Source organism: Saimiri boliviensis, chromosome 11, assembly GCF_048565385.1.
Source record: "Saimiri boliviensis isolate mSaiBol1 chromosome 11, mSaiBol1.pri, whole genome shotgun sequence".
NCBI lineage: Eukaryota > Metazoa > Chordata > Mammalia > Primates > Cebidae > Saimiri > Saimiri boliviensis.
In genome coordinates, this window is record NC_133459.1 from 14,368,051 (window position 1) to 14,386,743 (window position 18,693).

Consider the following 18,693-nt stretch of genomic DNA (forward strand, 5'->3'; position numbering starts at 1 on the left):
TTCTGACTGTTGGTCCTAAATGACTCATGCTGACATTTCTCAGAACCAAATAACAGATGAACTTTGTATTCTGCCTGCCTCCTTTGCAGGACAGTAGTGCACGTGACCAATTCCAGAACCTGTCTTCTTCCTTGCACTTCAAGCCAATGCAGCTTCATAGCCTCATCATGTTTGTCTGTTTCTCTGCATTAGGGGATTGTCCCAAAATCATAGTTATTCGGCAAATACTCAATAACGTTCCCCATTACTATTATGAATATTAACTTTGATACCACGTAATGGTCCACCAGGCACCCATGAAACAGCAAATTCTAGAGCTCCACATGCTGCCATGGGAACAAAGCCCCAACTGATAACAACCCATGTGTCCATCAGTAGGAAAATGGCTAAATAAATTGTGGATCATTCAGAATAGGAACTGCTGCCATCTAGAAATTAAAAAGAATGAACTACTGATATGCACAACAATATGAATGAATTTCACAGATAATATAATGATGAGTGAAAGAACCCAGGCTCAAGAGTATATAAGACTAGATAAGATTTATACTGGGCTGGGCACAGTGGCTCACGCCTGTAATCCCAGCACTTTGGGAGGCCGAGGTGGGCAGATCACCTGAGGTCAGGAGTTTGAGACCAGCCTGGCCAACATGATGAAACCCTGTCTCTACTAAAAATACAAAAAAATTAGCTGGATATGGTGGCACATGCCTGTAATCCCAGGTACTTGGTAGGCTGAGGCTGGAGAATCTCCTGAACCTGAAAGGCAGAGGTTGCTGTGAGCCGAGAATGCGCTGTTGCACTACAGCCTGGGTAGCTGAGCAAGAATCCATCTTGAAAAAAAAAAGATTTAGAGAGAGATCCAAGATGGCTGATCACTAGCAGCTTGGGATTGTAGCTCCCAGTGAAAGCACAGAGAACGAGAGGACGTCACACTTTCAGACGAATTTTTGTTGCTCACGGACCAGGAGATTCCCAGCGGAGGAGCCCCATGGGTTGCCAACGCGACTCTTGTGGCCGGCGGGGCGGTTTTGCCGGCGTCCTTGGGCAGCGGTTCTTGGTGCACAGCCTAAAAAGGCTGAGAATACCCAAAATCAGAACGCCTTTCCTTCTATAGGGGATCACAGTTCCTCATCAGCAATGGAACAAGGCCTGATGAGAACGAGTGCGTTCCATTAACAGAATTAGGTTTCAGAAGGTGGATGATAAGAAACTTCTGTGAGTTAAAAGAACTTGTTCTAACTCAATGCAAAGAAACTAAGAACTTTGAAAAAAGGTTTGACAAAATGCTAAGGAGAATAGACAATTTAGAGAGGAATATAAATGAATTAATGGAGCTGAAAAACACAACACAAGAACTTCGCAAACTATGCACAAGTTTTAACAGCCGAATTGATCAAGCAGAAGTAAGGATATCAGAAGTCGAAGACCAACTTAATAAAATAAAATGAGAAGACAAGATTAGAGAAAAAAGGATAAAAAGGAATGAGCAAAGTCTCCAAGAAATATGGGACTATGTGAAAAGACCTAATCTACGTTTGATAGGTGTACCTGAATGTGACGAAGAGAATGAATCCAAACTGGAAAATACTCTTCAAGATATTATTCAGGAAAACTTTTCCAACCTAGCAAGGCAGGACAATATTCAACTCCAGGTAATATAGAGAATACCACAAAGATATTCCTCAAGAAGACCAACCTCAAGGCACATAATTGTCAGATTCACCAGGGTTGAAATGAAGGAGAAAATACTAAGGGCAGCCAGAGAGAAAGGTCAGGTTACCCACAAAGGGAAGCCTATCAGACTTACAGCAGATCTCTCAGCAGAAACCCTACAAGCCAGAAGAGAGTGGGGACCAATATTCGACATCCTTAAAGAAAAGAACTTTCAACCCAGAATTTCACATCCAGCCAAACTAAGCTTCACAAGCGAAGGAAAAATAAAATCTTTTGTGAACAAGCAAGTACTCAGAGATTTCATCACCACCAGGCCTGCTTTACAAGAGCTTCTGAAAGAACCACTACACATAGAAAGGAACAACCAGTATCAGCCTTTCCAAAAATATACCAAAAAGTAAAGAGCATCAACATAATGAAGAATTTACATCAACTAATGGGCAAAACAGCCAGCTAACATCAAATGGCAGTATTAAACTCACACATATTATTATTAATCCTAAATTTAAATAGACTAAATCCCCCAATCAAAAGACACAGCCAAAACCCATTGGTATGCTGCATCTAGACCCATCTCACATGCAAGGAAACACAGACTCAAAACAAAAGGATGGAGAAATATTTACCAACCAAATGGAGAGCAAAAATAAATAAATAAGTAAAAAGCAGGAGTTGCAATTCTCGCCTCTGATAAAATAGACTTTAAAGCAGCAAAGATCAAAAGAGGCAAAGAAGGATATTACATAATGGTAAAAGGATCAATGCAAAGAGAAGAGCTAACGATCCTAAACATACATACACCCAATTCAGGAACACCCAGATACGTAAGACTTATAAAGAGATTTAGACTTCCACACAATAATAGTGGGAGACTTCAACATCAATATTAGACAGATCAACGAGACAGAAAATTAACAAGGATATCCACGACTTGAACTCAGATCTGGAACAAGTAAACTTAATAAACATTTACAGAACTCTCCATTTTAAACACACATAATATACACTCCTATCAGTACCACATCACACCTACTTACAGGTTTAAATGAAATATTGGTTGGCTGCTTGTTATTTTCTTCCCTCATTTTTTTTTTCCTGTTTCCATTATTAAGCATAAAAGAGGTTTTCAATACGCTTTTTTAAACTGCATTCTAGCCCGGGCAATAAAGCAACACTACCGTTCTCTCTCCCTCTTTCTCTTCTTCTTTCTTCCTCTGCTTCATTCTTTTCTTTAAAAAAAAAAAAAAAAAAAAGATTTATATTGAAGTTCAAGGACAAGCAAAAGGGATCTCTGGCAATAGAGATCAGAACGGTGATTACCTTGGGAAAGGGGAAGTGGGAATAAATGGAAAGAGAGAGGAGAGTCTTACAGGACCCCGGAATGTTTTCATCTTGATGATCTGGATGTTAGTTACCTGTGGGTACACATAGGTAAAAATCACCCAGCTGTATTCTTGGGATTTATGCATTTTATTGGATGTAGCCATGTGACCTTTGGCAAAGTATTAATTTCCGTGAGCTTCAGTCAGTTTCTCCATCAACAAGGATGGGTCTAATGATAACGCCTTGCAGGGTTGCTCTAAGGCAGGCGTCCCCAAACTATGGGCCACGGGCCGCGGCCCCCTGAGGCCATTTATCCGGTCCCCCGCCGCACTTCAGGAAGGGGCACCTCTTTCATTGGTGGTCAGTGAGAGGAGTACAGTATGTGGTGGCCCTCCAACGGTCTGAGGGACAGTGAACTGGCCCCCTGTGTAAAAAGTTTGGGGACACCTGCTCTAAGGGAAGCAGGCAAGGGTAAATGCTTTGCAGATGTCTGTTTGTACGGGGCAGACACAACCAAGGCCTTTCTCCTGCCCCCAGACATGGGGTAGTCCAAGCTACCCAGACCCGAAGGCAAATCCAAAACAATAGATGGACCTGGAAACACTGATCAAAACCTGGGACCTACTCTCTCAAAGGCAGGGAAAAAAGCAAAAACAAAAACCCGGTACATCCAAAACAGACCTCAACACATGCTTTTCAAAGGAGGGTCTGCCAAGATTCAACCTCCTGAAGACCCTCCCAGAATCCCGCCGTCCCTATGAGCATTCAAAAAGACAACACTGAAATTAAATTCTGAATCTCAGCCCACCCACCTGTACTCAGAGTCAGTCCCCAACAACTGTTTGTCATGCCCACCCATCAATCACTCTCTTGACACTTACCGCCATCACCGAATCCTCTACAACCAGGGTCCACTGGTCTGGGTGTTTCTGGTCTGAGATCCTTTGTTTTGGGAATCAAGAACTTTTCTGTTTGCCTATTAGTTTGCAGGATCGAAGCCAACATGCACTGGCCTGTCTCCTCTAAGCAGGAGATGAACAAAGGAAGGGCTTGACTCCCCCGAGACTCTAGATCTGTGATCAGCTGCCTGGCCTGATCCCGCCGAGATCCACAGCCTGCCCGCTGTTTGGAAAGAAAGGCAGGATACTCATTACCCATGTACTTTTATATGGCTCTCACCTTGTCTTCCCATCTCCCAGCTACTGTACGTCTAGACAATCAGGCATGCAGGCAGAAATGGAGCCTGCAGGTACGCTGAGTGTGTGCCACTTACCAACCTCTGCTGATCTATTCATCATTTTGCAGGGCAAAATATGCCCGGCACTATGCAAAGTGCTGGCAATGCTGCCATAGACAGTCTCAGTCCTTAAGCAGCAAATTTCTAAGGGGGAATGCAATCAGGCAAATCAGCAATGACACAGCAAGAGACAAGTGCCCAGAGGGAAGGAACCTGGGGCTGGGGGGTACAGGAACATCAGGAAGTGAATAGTGAATTCAGAGTCTTATGATGGGGGAGGTAGACAGTGGAAAGGGACAAGGCCTTTGTGTGGCCAGGCCAAGAAATTCATCCTGAGACCTGTCAGGTGCCACCAAAGAGTTTTTCCATTGGTTTTTTGGTTCTGTTTTGTTTTTTTGAGACGGAGTCTTACTGTGTCACCCACGCTGGAGTGTAGTGGCACAATCTTGGCTGACTACAATCTCCACCTCCCAGGTTCAAGCGGTTCTCCTGCCTCAGCCTCCCAAGTAGTTGGTATTACACGCATGCACCACCATGCCTGGCTAATTTTAAAAATATTTTTAGTAGAGACAGGGTTTCACCATGTAGCCCAGGTTGATCTCGAACTCCTGACATCAAGTGATCCATCCGCCTTGGCCTCTCAAAGTGCTGGGATTACAGGCATAAGCCACCGTGCCCAGCCATCTTTTTTTTTTTTTTGAGAAAGAGTTTTGATCTGTCACCCAAGCTGGAATGCAGTGGCACCATCTCAGCTCACTGCAACCTCCACCTTTCAGGTACAAGTGATTCTCCCACACCAGCCTCCCAGTAGCTGGGACCACAGGCATGCGCCAACATGCCCAGCTGATTTTTGTATTTTTTGATAGAGATGGGGTTTCACTATGTTGGCCAGGCTGGTCTCAAAATCCTGCCCTCAAGTGATTCTCCAACCTCGGCCTCTCAAAGTGCTGGGATTACAGGTGTGAGCTGCCACACCCAGCCATGAAAGAGTTTTAAGAATGAAGTGACAGAGACAGATACACTTTTCAAAAAATCTTGCTGAGATCAGGGTGAAAAATGGAAAAGAGTGAGCCACAGCCAGATCAGGAGGCAGCAAAGACGATATACAGCTGGAATAGAGAGAAGTGAAAGGACAAAGCAAAGACACAAAGAAAGAGGGGCCACAGGACATGGGCACTGACTGGGGGACTATGAAGGCAGAGCAAGGGCCAAGGTTGACAGACAGGCCAGGCACAGTGGCTCATGCTTGCAACTCCAGCCTCTGGGAGGCTGAAGTAGGAGGATCATTTGAGCCCAGGAGTTCTAGACCAGCCTGGGCAATGCAGCGGGACTCTGTGTTTACAAAAAACAAAAATAAAAGCCAGGTATGGTGTCACACGCCTGTGGTCCCAGCTACTCAGGAGGCTGAGGTGGGAGGATGGCTCAAGCCCAGTAGGTCAAGGCTGCAGTGAGCTATGATAACACCACTGCACTTCAGCCTGGGGGAACAGAGCAAGACCCTGTCTCAAAAAAAAAAAAAAAAAAAAGTTGACAGGCTTCAGGATGGTGGGGTCAGTGATGAAAGATTCTGTTTATCTTCCCCCTGTCCTCAGAAACCTAGCACTGGGTAAGTTCTCCAGATCCACAGACATAAGATGACACCATGTCTTCAAATACCCTACAGCAGCACTGTTCAGAGAACTTTCTGTGATGATGGAAATGTTCTTAGTGGGTACTGTCCCATATGGTAACCGTGTATCACGTGACCACTGGGCCCTTGGGTAGTACAACTGAGGAACTGAATTTTTAACTTTATTTAATTACTTCAAGTTTACCTTTAATTAACCACATGTTGTGAACAGCACAGACCTGTAGTTGAGTCTCACCAGCAGAACAGTTGACTATGTGCAAACAGATGGTGGTGGTTGGATTTCTCTCCACATTTGCTGAGCACTCCAGGAGGTCAACACTGTGTTAAATGCATTGTTTCACCTTTTTCTCCCTCAATAACCTTACAGAGTTAAATTACAATTTTCCAACATTTTAGGGTAAAAAATTTCAGGGAAATTGAGTCACAGAAAGGGTTTTTCTGTTTGTTTGGTTCATTGATTGTGGCTTTTTACAACTTGCCAATATGTAACAACGCCAGGATGAACGTCCGGATCCAACTGGCTCCAAAACCTGTGGGTTTTTCAGCCATACCAGGGTGGCGAAATGGCGACCTGTGGTTCCCACAAAGTTCTTAAAAATTTTCTGAATTTGGCTGGGCGTGGTGGCTCACGCCTGTAATCCAAGAACTTTGAAGGCCAAGGCGGGCGGATCACCTGAGGTCAGGAGTTCAAGACCAGCCTGACCAACATGGTGAAACCCCATCTTAGGAAAATAAATAAATAAATAAATAAACAAAATTTCTGAATTTGTTGCTAACATTTTAAGCCAGGGAATTTGACAGAATAATCAAGATTTCCAGCTTCCTTCTTAAAATGTGAAAGCTGGGCTCGGTGCAGTGGCTCATGCCTGCAATCCCAACACTGAGGCAGAAGAATCACTTGAGGCCAGGAGTTTGAGACCCATCTGGGCAACACAGTAAGACTCCCATCTGTACAAAAAAAATAAAATTTAATTTAAATTATCCAGTCATGGTGGCATGTGCCTAAAGTTCCAGCTACTCTAAAGGCTGAGGCAGGAAGACCACTTAAGCCCAGGAGGTCAAGGTGGCAGTGAGCCATGATCTCACCACTGTACTCCAGGCTTGGCAAGAATGAGACCCTGCCTCCAAAGAAGCGAAAGATCTGGCAATCCTGGGCCATTTGCTGATATGGCCATACTCAGCTGGAGACGGAGGGCAGTGCAAAGGCTATCCACCATGATGCCCATCCATCAAGCCTCCAAGGGCATTTGAGCTTGTGATCCCTGTGAACATCCCTGAAGGCAATGACTGTGGCCTCAAACCATTTCTGTTCCCCAGTAGGGGTCACATAGAAGTCACAAGACTTCTTTTATTATTAATGAATAATTACTCATATGATACTCAATTATTTAAAGACTCTTTCACTGGGGCCAGGGCACTGGCCAGGGATATCCAGCCAGCCACTCACACCCACTGCACCTCATGGTAGGAAATATCTCCTGCATCCTCAGAGGCCTGTGATGAGAGTCACATGAGACAAAGATGGGAAAGTGCTTTTAAAGAAAACCTCAAATGTTTGACTTTATTATTCTCTATTGCCTGCATCAGGTCCCCTCATTTCCAAAACCTCTAAACAAAACATAAACTGAACACAGAAGGGGCTGGCCTAAGAGGGCAGGGCACACTGAGTCTGAGGGTGTGTGCCTGGCTCTACACTGTTTCACATCCATTATCTCATTTAGTCCTCATTACAGTATTCTTGTATTCCCATTTCACAGCCCAGGAAACTGTGGCTCAAAGAGAGTAAGTGACTGGCCCAAGAACACGTTGCCAGGCAGTCTGATGCCAAAGTGGGTGGCCGAAACCTCTACGCTAGAAAAGCAAAAACTCACACACCTCCTTCCTTGCAAGTGTTAAAAAGTAAATTAAAATGGAGACTAACCCTGAAGAATTCCTGAGCAGACAGTACCAATCAGACATCCTAAGTGACCTAAATCTTGTTTCAACTGCGAAGATAAGCAAAATTTAACCTGGGTCATATCTGATAAATGCTTATGTTAGAGAGAAATAAAACTTAACTCCAGCCAATCATAAGCTAGCATAAACAGTCAACTAACAGACCTTTTAAAAAGGCAATTCTGTAACCGCAAACCAATCAAATAATTCCTCTATTTCTCTTCCACGTTTTCCCAATAAATACTTGCCTCTGACGCTTTGCCACTGCAACACTAAACCTGGTTTGATGTTCTCCAATTCAAGAACTGCTTCTTACTCAAAGTTTTCAAAATGTGTCTCACATTTTTCCTCTACACAAGACACACGAGCACTAACAGTGTACTCTGAGCATGGCGTGGAACCGCTTTAGCGAACACCGACTAAGAAAGAGGTGTTTGGGATTCTTTGGCTCCGCTGGGGGGCTCGAACCCACCCACAGGGAAAGCTGGGCTCCCACACAATGGCTCTTCGAGAGGCGTGGGCAACGGGCCGTGCAGCGCGGGAACAGGAGGCCGGGGGCGGGGACGCACCTGGATGTCCTCGATCATGTGGGGCTTGAACAGCTCGCGGCTCAGCAGGGCGTCCCAGAGCTGGTCCACCCGCAGCTCCTCCACCAGCAGCCGCCGGTGCCGCCGCAGAAGCAGCCGGTCCGCTTCGTCCATGGCGAGCTGCCTCCTCCGTCGGCTTCCGGGCCTCGGAGAGCCCGCCCCGGTTCCTAGGACCCGCCCTCGCTCCAGGTCCCGCCCTCGCTCCAGGTCCCGCCCCCGCGTCACTGCCCCGGGTCACTCAGCTGTACCGCCTCAGGACGCATCTCCAAGGCCTCGCCCCGCCTCCAGGATTCGCTCTTGCGTCACCGCCCCGCCCTCAGGACGCCCCTCCGCTCCTCGCCCCGCCCCTAAGGCCGATACGTCACTTCCCCACCCCGCCCCAGAGCCCACCCCGCGTCACCGCCCCGCCTCCAAGACGCGTCTCCAAGGCCTCGCCCCGCCCCCAGGATTCTCTCTTGCGTCATCGCCCCGCCCTCAGGACACCCCTCAGCTCCTCGCCCCATCCCCAAGGCCAATACGTCACTTCCCCACCCCTCCCCAGAGCCCGCCCCGCGTCACCGCCCCGCCTCCAAGACGCAGCTTCAAGGCCTCGCCCCGCCCCCAGGATTTGCTCTTGCGTCACCGCCCCGCCCTCCAGACGCCCCTCCGCTCCTCGCCCCGCCCCCAAAGCAAACGTCACTTCCCCACCCCGCCCCAGAGCCCGCCCCGCGTCACCGCCCCGCCTCCAGGACGCATCTCCAAGGCCTCGCCCCGCCCGCTTTGCGTCATCGCCCCGCCCTCAGGACGCTCCTCAGCGCCTCGCCCTGACTCCAGAATCCATTCCTCGCTACCGCCCCGCTCCAGGATTCAACCCGCGCCCCCAACCCTCCCCCAAGGTTAATCTTGCGCCACTTCCCCGCCCCCAAGGTCTAGCCTCGCGCTACCGCCCCGCCTCCAAGAACCAGCCCCTCCCTTCGCCCCACCCTCAGAATCGTCCTTGCGTCACTGCCCCGCCTGAGGCTCCGGCTCGCATCCTCGCCCCGTCCCCAAAGTCAATCACGTCCCCAAGAGCCACCCTCCCGCCACCGCCCCGCCCCAAGGCGGCACCTCCGCGCCTCGCCCCGCCCTCAGGGCGCAGCCCCGCCCGCGTCACCGCCCCCCTCCGGGCGCAGGTGCCCCTTTGCAATTGTGGCACCAGTTCCCGGTCCATGGCGGGCCCCTCGCTGGAATTCGCTACGGCCCCGCTTTTACAGAGATTCGGAGGGAGTCGTCAGACTTCTAGCAAAAAGGAAACCATTCGTGGGGCCATGGTCTGTCCCGCCCCATTCAACCTCCTCCTGGGCACGGCTTCCCCTTAGCCTCCTCCTCCACCCCAGATAAAACCATAAGCACCCCCCCCTTGGAACAGATGGCTGTTCCAAACTCGAGTGTCTGATCCGACCAAGCCCAATTTACACGATCTTCCTTTCCCTCTTCCCTCCCTCCCACCCTAACACCTCTCACACAGGAAAAAAAAAAAAAAAAAAAAAAAGCTGGCAGAAATCTAGTCCGCTAACCTCCCATCGTTTTGAACGGTTCATTTTCACATTTCAGAAATAATCGTTTCTGTTTAGTGGGCATTTGCTAAGTCCCAGGCATTGTGCTAACCACTTTTCAAGCTTCTCTCTTTTCTCCCTAACTGCAATCCTGCCAAGAAAGTATTCCCGCCCCCCGCCTTCCGCCAGTTTTACAGATGTAGACCCTAGGGTTCAGGAAAACGGATGTTTAAGGTCACATGAGTAGTAGTGGCTGAGGTAGACAGGATTGAAACCCGAATCTGACTTTATAGGCCGTATTCGAAGAATCCAAGAGTCTTAGAACATAATCGCTTGAACAGCAAAACCTCAGCCCCATCTATTCACTTATTCTACGAATATTTATTGAGCCTGGAGTCAAATACTGAGAACATGGAGGTGAACAAAACAAAATCTCTGCTCTTAGAGCTTACATTCCAGTGGGAGGATCAGGTATAAATAAATAACAGGCTGTAGAAATAAATGAAAGACATAGTATGTTAGATAGTGATAAATGCAAAGAGAAAAAAATAAAAACAGGGCAGGGAGATATGAAAGTGCTTTATATCCCCAAGGGTTCTAACTCATTGGCTCAAAGTTTCTCTCTCACCTGTGCCTTTTCCCTCCCCCCGCCCCCACCTCCTTTCCCCGTGCTTAAGGCAGAGACTGGAACATCCTTGGGTGGAGCTCACTTTTCAGTAAACGGGTTTAGGAGTCCTGGATTCTCTCTCTCAAAAAAAAAAAAAAAAAAAAGATAAACAAAAATAAAAGGAATCCTGGATTCTAGGCCTTGGGCAAATCCCTGCCCCTCTCTGGACCCTAGTCTCCCTATCAATATATGGAAGAGTTGGAGAGTTGAAGAATCCCTAAGGTCCCTTCCAATCCGACGCTCTAGGATTCTATGAATAGGGTTAAACTGAGCAGGGACCAAAGATTGCGTCCCCATCCTAGCAACTGTTGCTAGACGAGGGCCACCTCCCGGCAGCAGCGGAAACGCCTTCCTGGATCGGGGAGGTCCTTCTGGCATCCCATGATGCATAGCGACTTCGCCTCGCTAGGAGGCACGTTTTGGCCTCTTTGGTTCACGATCAACCCTTTGGCTGTAACCAAAGAGCGCGCCTCGTTCCTGTAGCAACCGCGCGAGGTCCACCCGCAGACGGCGAGTGGCAAGGGTCAAAATAGATTCGCCAAGTAGAAGCCCTCGACCGGTTCAGTCCTCGCCTCGGTGCGACGGACCTTTAAGCGTCACGTGACTCCCCTTCGGGCTCGTCCCCGCCTCTTTCCCTTCCCCAGGCCCGGGCGAGAGCCGGTTTGGACGGGAAGCTCCCGGCCCGGCGAACTAACTGGAGCACGGACGCCGCAGCCGGTTGGGCCGGTGCCCTTTCCCGGTAACTCCTTCCAGGCGTGACGCGCGGAGCCGCGAATGCGGCGGGGCCAGGCCGACTCAGGGATTTCCCGTCAGTTCCTTCTCGTTTCCAGTCACTGCTGGGCCCGGGGGGAGCCGGGAGCCAACAGGGCCGGGCCCTGGGCTCTCGGAGGGCGGCCGGGGAGGGGGCTGTCACCTGCAGGGTTACGACCTCCGGCAGGAGCGCGAGGCGGGGCTTAAACCTGGAGCTTGTCCCTGGGAGCCTCTGCCTGGTGGTGGAGATGCTGCCCAGAGGGCTGGCAGCCTACCTGTTGGGCAGGTGTTTGCTGCCCCGAGGTCGGCGCTGTCTGTCTCGCCTGTCCGCGAAAAAACTTCACAGACCGCCGCCACTTGGGCCCTCTAACTGGAAGGAACTGACACCGTTAAATAAGGCAGCGATCGTACTGCATGGTAGAAATAATAGCAGTAACGACCATTTGTAACTGTTGACTTTGGGCTCAGTAAACCCTTTACATGCATTTAGTGCCCCCTTACCCCGTGATGATCCTTCAAGGTAATAGTATTCACTCCCATTTTATGAATAAGGACGCTGATGCTTAATAAGTTTAAATAATTTGCCCAAGGTCATAAAGTAGTGAAGAACAGATCCGAGTCTTCAACCTATATGCTTAACCGGTAGCTACATCGCCTTCACGTATTTTGTAGGACATAATAGGTTGCCTTAACAAAGAAGAAACTGGTTTGTTTTAGGATGTTATTCGGCACGTATGCAATTTTAAACGTTGATCCTCAGATTAGTAATTTTGTGAGGACTCCCAAGCGTCATTAAACTTGGACTTACTGTAATCCACCACTGTTACAGCCTTGTTCCTCTTCACTAAAGTGTCACATTAGATACTCAAACCTTAAAACTGTATTAACTTATGAGAAATCAAGATAAATGTGTTCCTTGAGAAAACAAAAATCATATGGTATAACAATGATCATAATTGTGGGGTATTAATGTCTGCAATTCCAGCACTACCCTGCTCATTAACCAGCCAGGGTGATTTCCAAAATTCACAATGAATTCAGTCACTACTCACCAGAGATGGAGCTTAAAACTTTTAAAGACCACCCGTCTTATTTGGTCTTTGCCACTAATTCTTCACTACATGGAAAACTCACTTTTTTCTGGCCACTTTTTCTCATTAAGAATGACCGTATTGGCTGGGCACGGTGGCTCACGCCTGTAATCCCAACACTTTGGGAGGCTGAGGTAGGCCTCCTGAGCTCCTCAGGACCACCTGAGGTCAGGAGTTCAAAACCAGCCTGGCCAACATGGTGAAACCCAGTCTCTACTAAAAATACAAAAAGTTAGCCAGGCACAGTGGCGCATGCCTGTAATCCCAGCTACTTGGAAGGCTGAGGTAGAATTGCTTGAATCCGCGGGCGGAGGTTGCAGTGAGCCGAGATCACACCATTGCACTCCAGCCTGGGCAACAAGAGTGAAACTCCATCTCAAAAAAAAAAAAAAAAAAAAAAAAAGACCGTATTGCTAATGATTAAAGGGCAGCTTCTCATTTTCTTGTTTGAATGGGTATGGTGAGAAAGGATAGAATTGAGGCATACTGTGCCTTAACTACACAGTTTTTTGAGAGTGTTTCACCTGCGCGTTTGTACTTATTTAATGCCCAAGAATGGCACAACTATCTCATTCTGTAGTTTCGTACATAGTAAATCTTACTCTTTCATGAGTTTAACATGTACTCAGTGAAGTATTCTTACACCATTTATTTTGTTTCAACTCTTCTTATCAGAATAAATGAAATCATGTATGTGAGAGGTAGTCACCCTGATTATCCTACTTAGGTTTTCCCACATTCATGTATTATTGTTTCTGCATCCCATTCATTTTCAGTCATTTCTAAAGCTTTTCGAGTCCAACTATTCTGGACAGTTGCTATTCTTATTGCTCATCTTTTCATCTGTAACGATTCTTATTTGTGATATTCAAAAGTAGTAGCAAGATTTTTTTTTTAATTTTAAGATATAAACAGCTTGACACTTTTTCTGCAAAATACCTTTTGTTTTTTTGTTTTTCATCTATATATCTTATACCTTTACCTAAAAAACAAGACTGTCCAGGTTTCTGCCACTGAAACTCATTGCCTCTTCAATCATTTCAGCTCTGGAAAGGAAGAGAAATGGAAGTGAGAAAGTTGAGCATTTCCTGGCAGTTCTTGATAGTTCTGGTTCTGATCCTGCAAATTCTGTCTGCGTTGGATTTTGACCCATACAGAGTCCTAGGGGTCAGCCGAACAGCCAGTCAGGCTGATATTAAAAAGGCTTATAAGAAGCTCGCCCGGGAATGGTAGGTGAATCAAAGAAATAGAGATTTAATGTAAATTAAGCAGTCTTAGCAGGGGAATGAAGTCTAAATTATGACTAGCTTTTATTTGTCTCTGTTTCTGTGCTCAATATATATATCTGTCTAAAATATTTTATGCAGGAGAGCTAATGTTCGTGTACTATAATTGTTAGCAGTAAGATGCAAAGCCTGTGTTTACTCTGAAACTCCCTTTTAGGAATACTTTGGCTTAAAGAATTGCCTTAGATACTGTTAACATATTTAATGTTAAAGTAGGAAGAAGCTTTAATTTAAAAAAAAAAGTATCTATCTATATCTATATCTATAGATATAGATATAGATATAGATATAGATATAGATGTAGTCAATACTGGATATCCCACCGTTCCCATGATATGTTATTTATAAAGTAACTTTATGAGTGTAATTGCTAAACAAGAACACTATACAATCCTTTCTCTAAATTATTAATTTCTACACTCTGAAAAAAAGTTTAGAGTTAAGAGCCTTTTACCTTCAAAAAAAAAAAAAAAAATTCAGAAACCAAGTACAGTTGCCCTTTGATATCCATGAGGTCTTGGTTCCGTGACCCTCCAGGAATACCCAAGCCCAGGGATACTCAAGTCCCTATATAAAATAGCATAGTATTTGCACATAATCTACGCACGTCTTCTCATATGCCTTAGATCATCTCTTGATTACTTATAATACCTAATACAATGTAAATGCTATGCAATTAGTTGTTATTCTGTTATTGTTTAAGGAATAATGATGAGAAAAATGTACATGTTCAGTACAGATGCAATTTTTTAAAAATATGTTTGAATATTTCAGAATAGAAAATGTTCTATTTTGGTTGGTTGCATCCATGAATGTGGAACCAACAGATAGACAGCTGACTATATATTAAAAAATTGGCCTGGCATGGTGGCTCATGCCTGTAATTCCAGCATTTTGGGAGGCTAAGGTGAAGGATCGTTTGAGCCCAGGAGTTCAAGGCCAGCCTGGGCAACAAAGTGAGACCTCATCTCTATGGGTGGAAAAAAAGCCCAGAGGTTCAAGGCTGCAGTGAGCCATGATTGCATCACTGCACTCCAGCCCAGGCAACAGAATGAAACCTGTCTGAAAAAAAAATCTTACAGAAAATTGTAATTTTACCTGTAGTTATCAGGATAGCAATTAGCAGGGTAGTAAAAACCTAAAACTTTGGACAAATGTCATCAATTTCTTCCACCAATGCCTTGGCTGTGCCAAAGAAGCAGAAGTGTTGGATTATATAGCTGGAGGAGGGAGCAGCAGAAGGAGGAATGGATGGAAAGGACACAGGTGACTCTAAGCTGAGTGTACCCACCATGAGCAATGGAAGAAAGTTTGGGACAGGTACCACCACACCTACCACATGCTAACCTCCTGGTTCTGTGCTTTTTATCTCATTTAAACCTTATAATTGGCCTATGAAGGATGATATCAATTTCTCTCTCTTTTTTTGGTTTTTGTTTGTTCGTTTGTTTTTTTGAGACAAAGTCTACCTCTATTACGCAGGCTGGTTAGAGTACAGTGGCATGATCTTGGCTCACTGTAATTTCCGCCTCCCAGGTTAAAGTGATTCTCCTGATTCAGCCTCCTGGGTAGTTGGGACTACAGGCATACACTACCACACCCAGCTAATTTTTGTATTTTTCGTAGAGGCAGGATTTTGCCATATTGATCTTGAACTCCTGGCCTCAAATGATCTGTCCACCTCGGCCTCCCAAAGTGCTGGAATTACAGGCATTAGCCATCGCACCTGGCCAGTATCTCTGTTTTATAGATGAAAAGATGGAGGCCTAGAGTTGGTAAATCTGTGGTGCCTCTGGGTTCTGTAGTTTGACCCTCTGCATCAGTAGTTTCTTGCTTTATTGTTTTTTAATCACTTACACATCTAGGCATGAGTAAGGGCGAGTGGGCCAATGGTTGGCCGAGGAGGCGCTGAATGAGAGTAGGAAGTTAAACAGGAGCAAAACTGCCACATTCAGGTGATGTGTGACGGGCTGTGTGCGTGACCCTGCCTGTCCCTGTTCTGCTTCAGTGAACAGGTGTATCTTAGCATTAAACTGCTTGAAATAAAGGTAAAGATCATTTAAAATATAATTTTTTAACAAATATTTAGACCGTATTCCATGAGGAATCCAGAATTGGATGCTAAAAAAACAGTTTCTTAATTATACGTGACTCTTTCCAGGGACTCTATACCAAGATTATGTTCTGCATCACTTCCGAGTCTTGCCTTTTTATGTTTAAAGCAAAATACGTAAATCTGCAGTTAATTCATAAGGTAACAACATTCTTTTGGACAGGGTATAGCCTTTGACAGTATTTTAAGAACACAAATGATAGCTTGCTTATGTGAGACCCATTAAAATGTATTGCTTTGACTTTTCTGTCTTCCAGAGCTGAAAAAGGTATATGATATTAATTAAATGAGTCATTTTCTCTTTTTAAATTTGACTCTCTCTAGGAATAATTCATCACCATACAAATATATTGAGCGTGTCATCCAGTAAAAGTCTAAAATTTTACTTTACGTTTTTAATTTTGCTGTACTATTATTTTCTGTTGTATTGGCTATGACAGTGTATCACTTGGAATAGTTAAACTTTTGTTTACTAATGGCTTGATGTACACTGAAAATAGCAGCGTTTCCCAGTTTAACTTTTCAGAATGAGCTATAGCAGGGGGAAATGGTTACTTGTTGAACTGGATCTGGAGCCTTCCTCTAATACATTTTACTAAGTGTTTCTTAGACTGCTTAAGAATTTCCTTTGCTTGGTAAAATCATTTACATTACTTTTTCCCTTAGGAAAACTGTGTTTCTCTCCCAATAATTTTTATCATAGGTAATTTTTGTTTGTTATCCACATTCACAGAAGAAATAACTCCAAAGAATATCAGATTGGTATGATATGGTTATGTAGTAAACTGAACAGTAAATTAATTTTCTAATTCTTTGCTGTATTACCTTCTCTCTCTCTTTTTTTTTTTTTTTTTGAGATGGAGCCCTGCTCTGTCACCCAGACTGGGGTGCAGTGGCAAGGTCTCAACTCACTGCAACCTCCGACTCCCGGGTTCAAGCAATTTTCCTGTCTCAGCCTCCCCAGTAGCTGGGATTACAGGCACCCACCACCATACCCGGCTAATTTTTTGCATTTTTAGTAGAGACGGGGTTTCATCATGTTGGCCAGCTGGTCTTGTACTCCTGACCTCATGATCCGCCCACCTCAGCCTCCCAAAAGCTGGGATTACAGGCGTGAGCCACTGTGCCCAACCTGCTGTATTACTTTCTTTTTGTTTTTATTCCTTTAAAAAGGTAACGAGAGCCAGTAGATACCATGTGCAATATTTCCTGTACTTTGACTTTTAAAGATTGGGTACTATATTGCAGTTCATGAAATAACTTCATATTTACTGAAAATAGCACTGGATAATACTTTCCTAGGGCTGGTTTTTGTGTGTGTGTTGTTGTTGTTGTTTATGTTTTCAACCTTGTGGTATCTTCCACGATTAGGAAAGTATTCCATATGAGCTGACAGTGTTGTGGTTTCCTCCCTGTTCTTCGGCCTTGGCCTCCGGTTTCAGGATCTGTGTTTTCTAACCCAGCTGCCCTCAAGACTCTCTCTGGTTCATTCTCCTAAAGAACGCCTTCCTACCCTTCTTCTACAGAGTTCTATATGTCAAATCTGCATTTGTATGATTGCATAATTTTGATCCACTCACCTGTCAGCCTGTTTGAATATTGAAAACACTTTTGTTTTGTTTTTTGTTGCTGTTGTGTGTCATCCAGAAATGCTTTGGAGCCTCCATGTTGTTTCCTTAAGTCATGCTGTGTTCATTATGCCTAGCAGAGATTTTTTTTTTCCCCGCTGCTAATACTTATAGCAAGGATTAAATGGTTAAGGAAGGAATGATTTTTAAACTCAACAGTCAGTAATCTGGAGTTTCCTTATTTGTAAAGAAATCAGAATATGTGGTATAATTCATTCAAACATATTCCTGCTAGAATAAATTCATCAAGTTGTAGATTTTTTTTTTATTCCAATGTATTTGGTGTATGCTTAGTAGTTGTTTGCTTCCCAGCGAATTGTTTTTCTTTCCAGAACCTCTGTCAGAGGAAATTTACTAGAAGTTACCAGAAGTGATTATGTAAAGAATACTATTATACAAAGTCTCTTAGAGTGAACACTGAAAAATCAGTCTGTATAAAACACTGATTTAGATCTTAGGGGCTTTCAGGGCCTAGCCCTTACTTTCCAGAACTTTAAAATTTCCAAAGCTGGCGGGGTGTGGTAGCTCACACCTGTAATCCCAGCACTTTGGGAGGCCAAGGCAGGATGATGGCACGAGTCCAGGAATTTGAGATCAGCCTGGACAACATGGCAAAAAATGTTAAATATGTGGCCTTGAGGCGGAGAGCAGTGACTCACGCCTGTATTCCCAGCACTTTGGGAGATCAAGGCAGGTGGATCATTTGAGGTCAGGTGTTCGAGACCAGCCCGGCCAACATGATGAATCCCCATCTCTACTAAAAATACAAAAAGTAGCTGGGTGGTAGTGGCACAGGCCTATAATTGCAGCTACTTGGTAGGCTGAGGCAGGAGAATCAGTTGAACCTGGGAGGTGGAGGTTTCAGTGAGCCAAGATGGTACCACTGCACTCCAGTCTGGGCGACAGAGTGAGACCCAGTCTCAAAAAAAAAAAAAAAAAAAAAAAAAAAATTAGGTGGCCTTGAAATTTTTATCCAGGTAAAAGACAATCATAGACAGAACGAAATAACCACAATAATAATGAAAAATATTCTAATTTGAAAGTCAGGCATGAATGCAGTTTCAAACCCGATTGTTACTAAACAAATTCAGTCTATCCTAAAAGCTGTTTCTTATGTCTATATGTATTATCAGAAGAAACAATAGCATTCTAGCATCCCAGTATAATTCTAGCATTGGGATGAAATGTTGCCATCCTGGGAAAAGACATGGGTTCTTATGAATAGGTGATTTCACCTTGAGCCAGCGTTAGCAGT

At 45.1% G+C, this 18,693-nt stretch overlaps 2 protein-coding genes across 7 annotated transcripts in view; one reads left to right on the plus strand and one right to left on the minus strand.

Annotated features, from left to right (window-relative positions):
• Positions 1–8,721, minus strand: part of CASP9 (caspase 9) — a 28,664-nt gene extending 19,943 nt beyond the window's left edge. Inside the window, exons 1-3 of one of the 4 annotated variants that reach the window (XM_074380109.1) lie at positions 8,372–8,721; positions 3,882–4,122; positions 2,856–2,906 (exon numbers count right to left, since the gene is read on the minus strand). In XM_074380109.1, coding sequence (XP_074236210.1) covers positions 2,856–2,906; positions 3,882–4,122; positions 8,372–8,503 — 424 coding nt within the window. In that variant the 5' untranslated portion in view covers positions 8,504–8,721. The remainder of the gene's footprint in view (positions 1–2,855; positions 2,907–3,881; positions 4,123–8,371) is intronic. The other 3 variants (XM_074380108.1, XM_003934979.4, XM_010345566.3) reach the window with 3 other exon arrangements.
• A 2,359-nt stretch (positions 8,722–11,080) lies between these two features.
• The window catches only part of DNAJC16 (DnaJ heat shock protein family (Hsp40) member C16), a 40,172-nt gene continuing 32,559 nt past the window's right edge, over positions 11,081–18,693 (plus strand). The window contains exons 1-2 of one of the 3 annotated variants that reach the window (XM_074380110.1): positions 11,081–11,378; positions 13,456–13,640. In XM_074380110.1, coding sequence (XP_074236211.1) covers positions 13,474–13,640 — 167 coding nt within the window. In that variant the 5' untranslated portion in view covers positions 11,081–11,378; positions 13,456–13,473. The remainder of the gene's footprint in view (positions 11,379–13,455; positions 13,641–18,693) is intronic. The other 2 variants (XM_003934976.3, XM_074380111.1) reach the window with 2 other exon arrangements.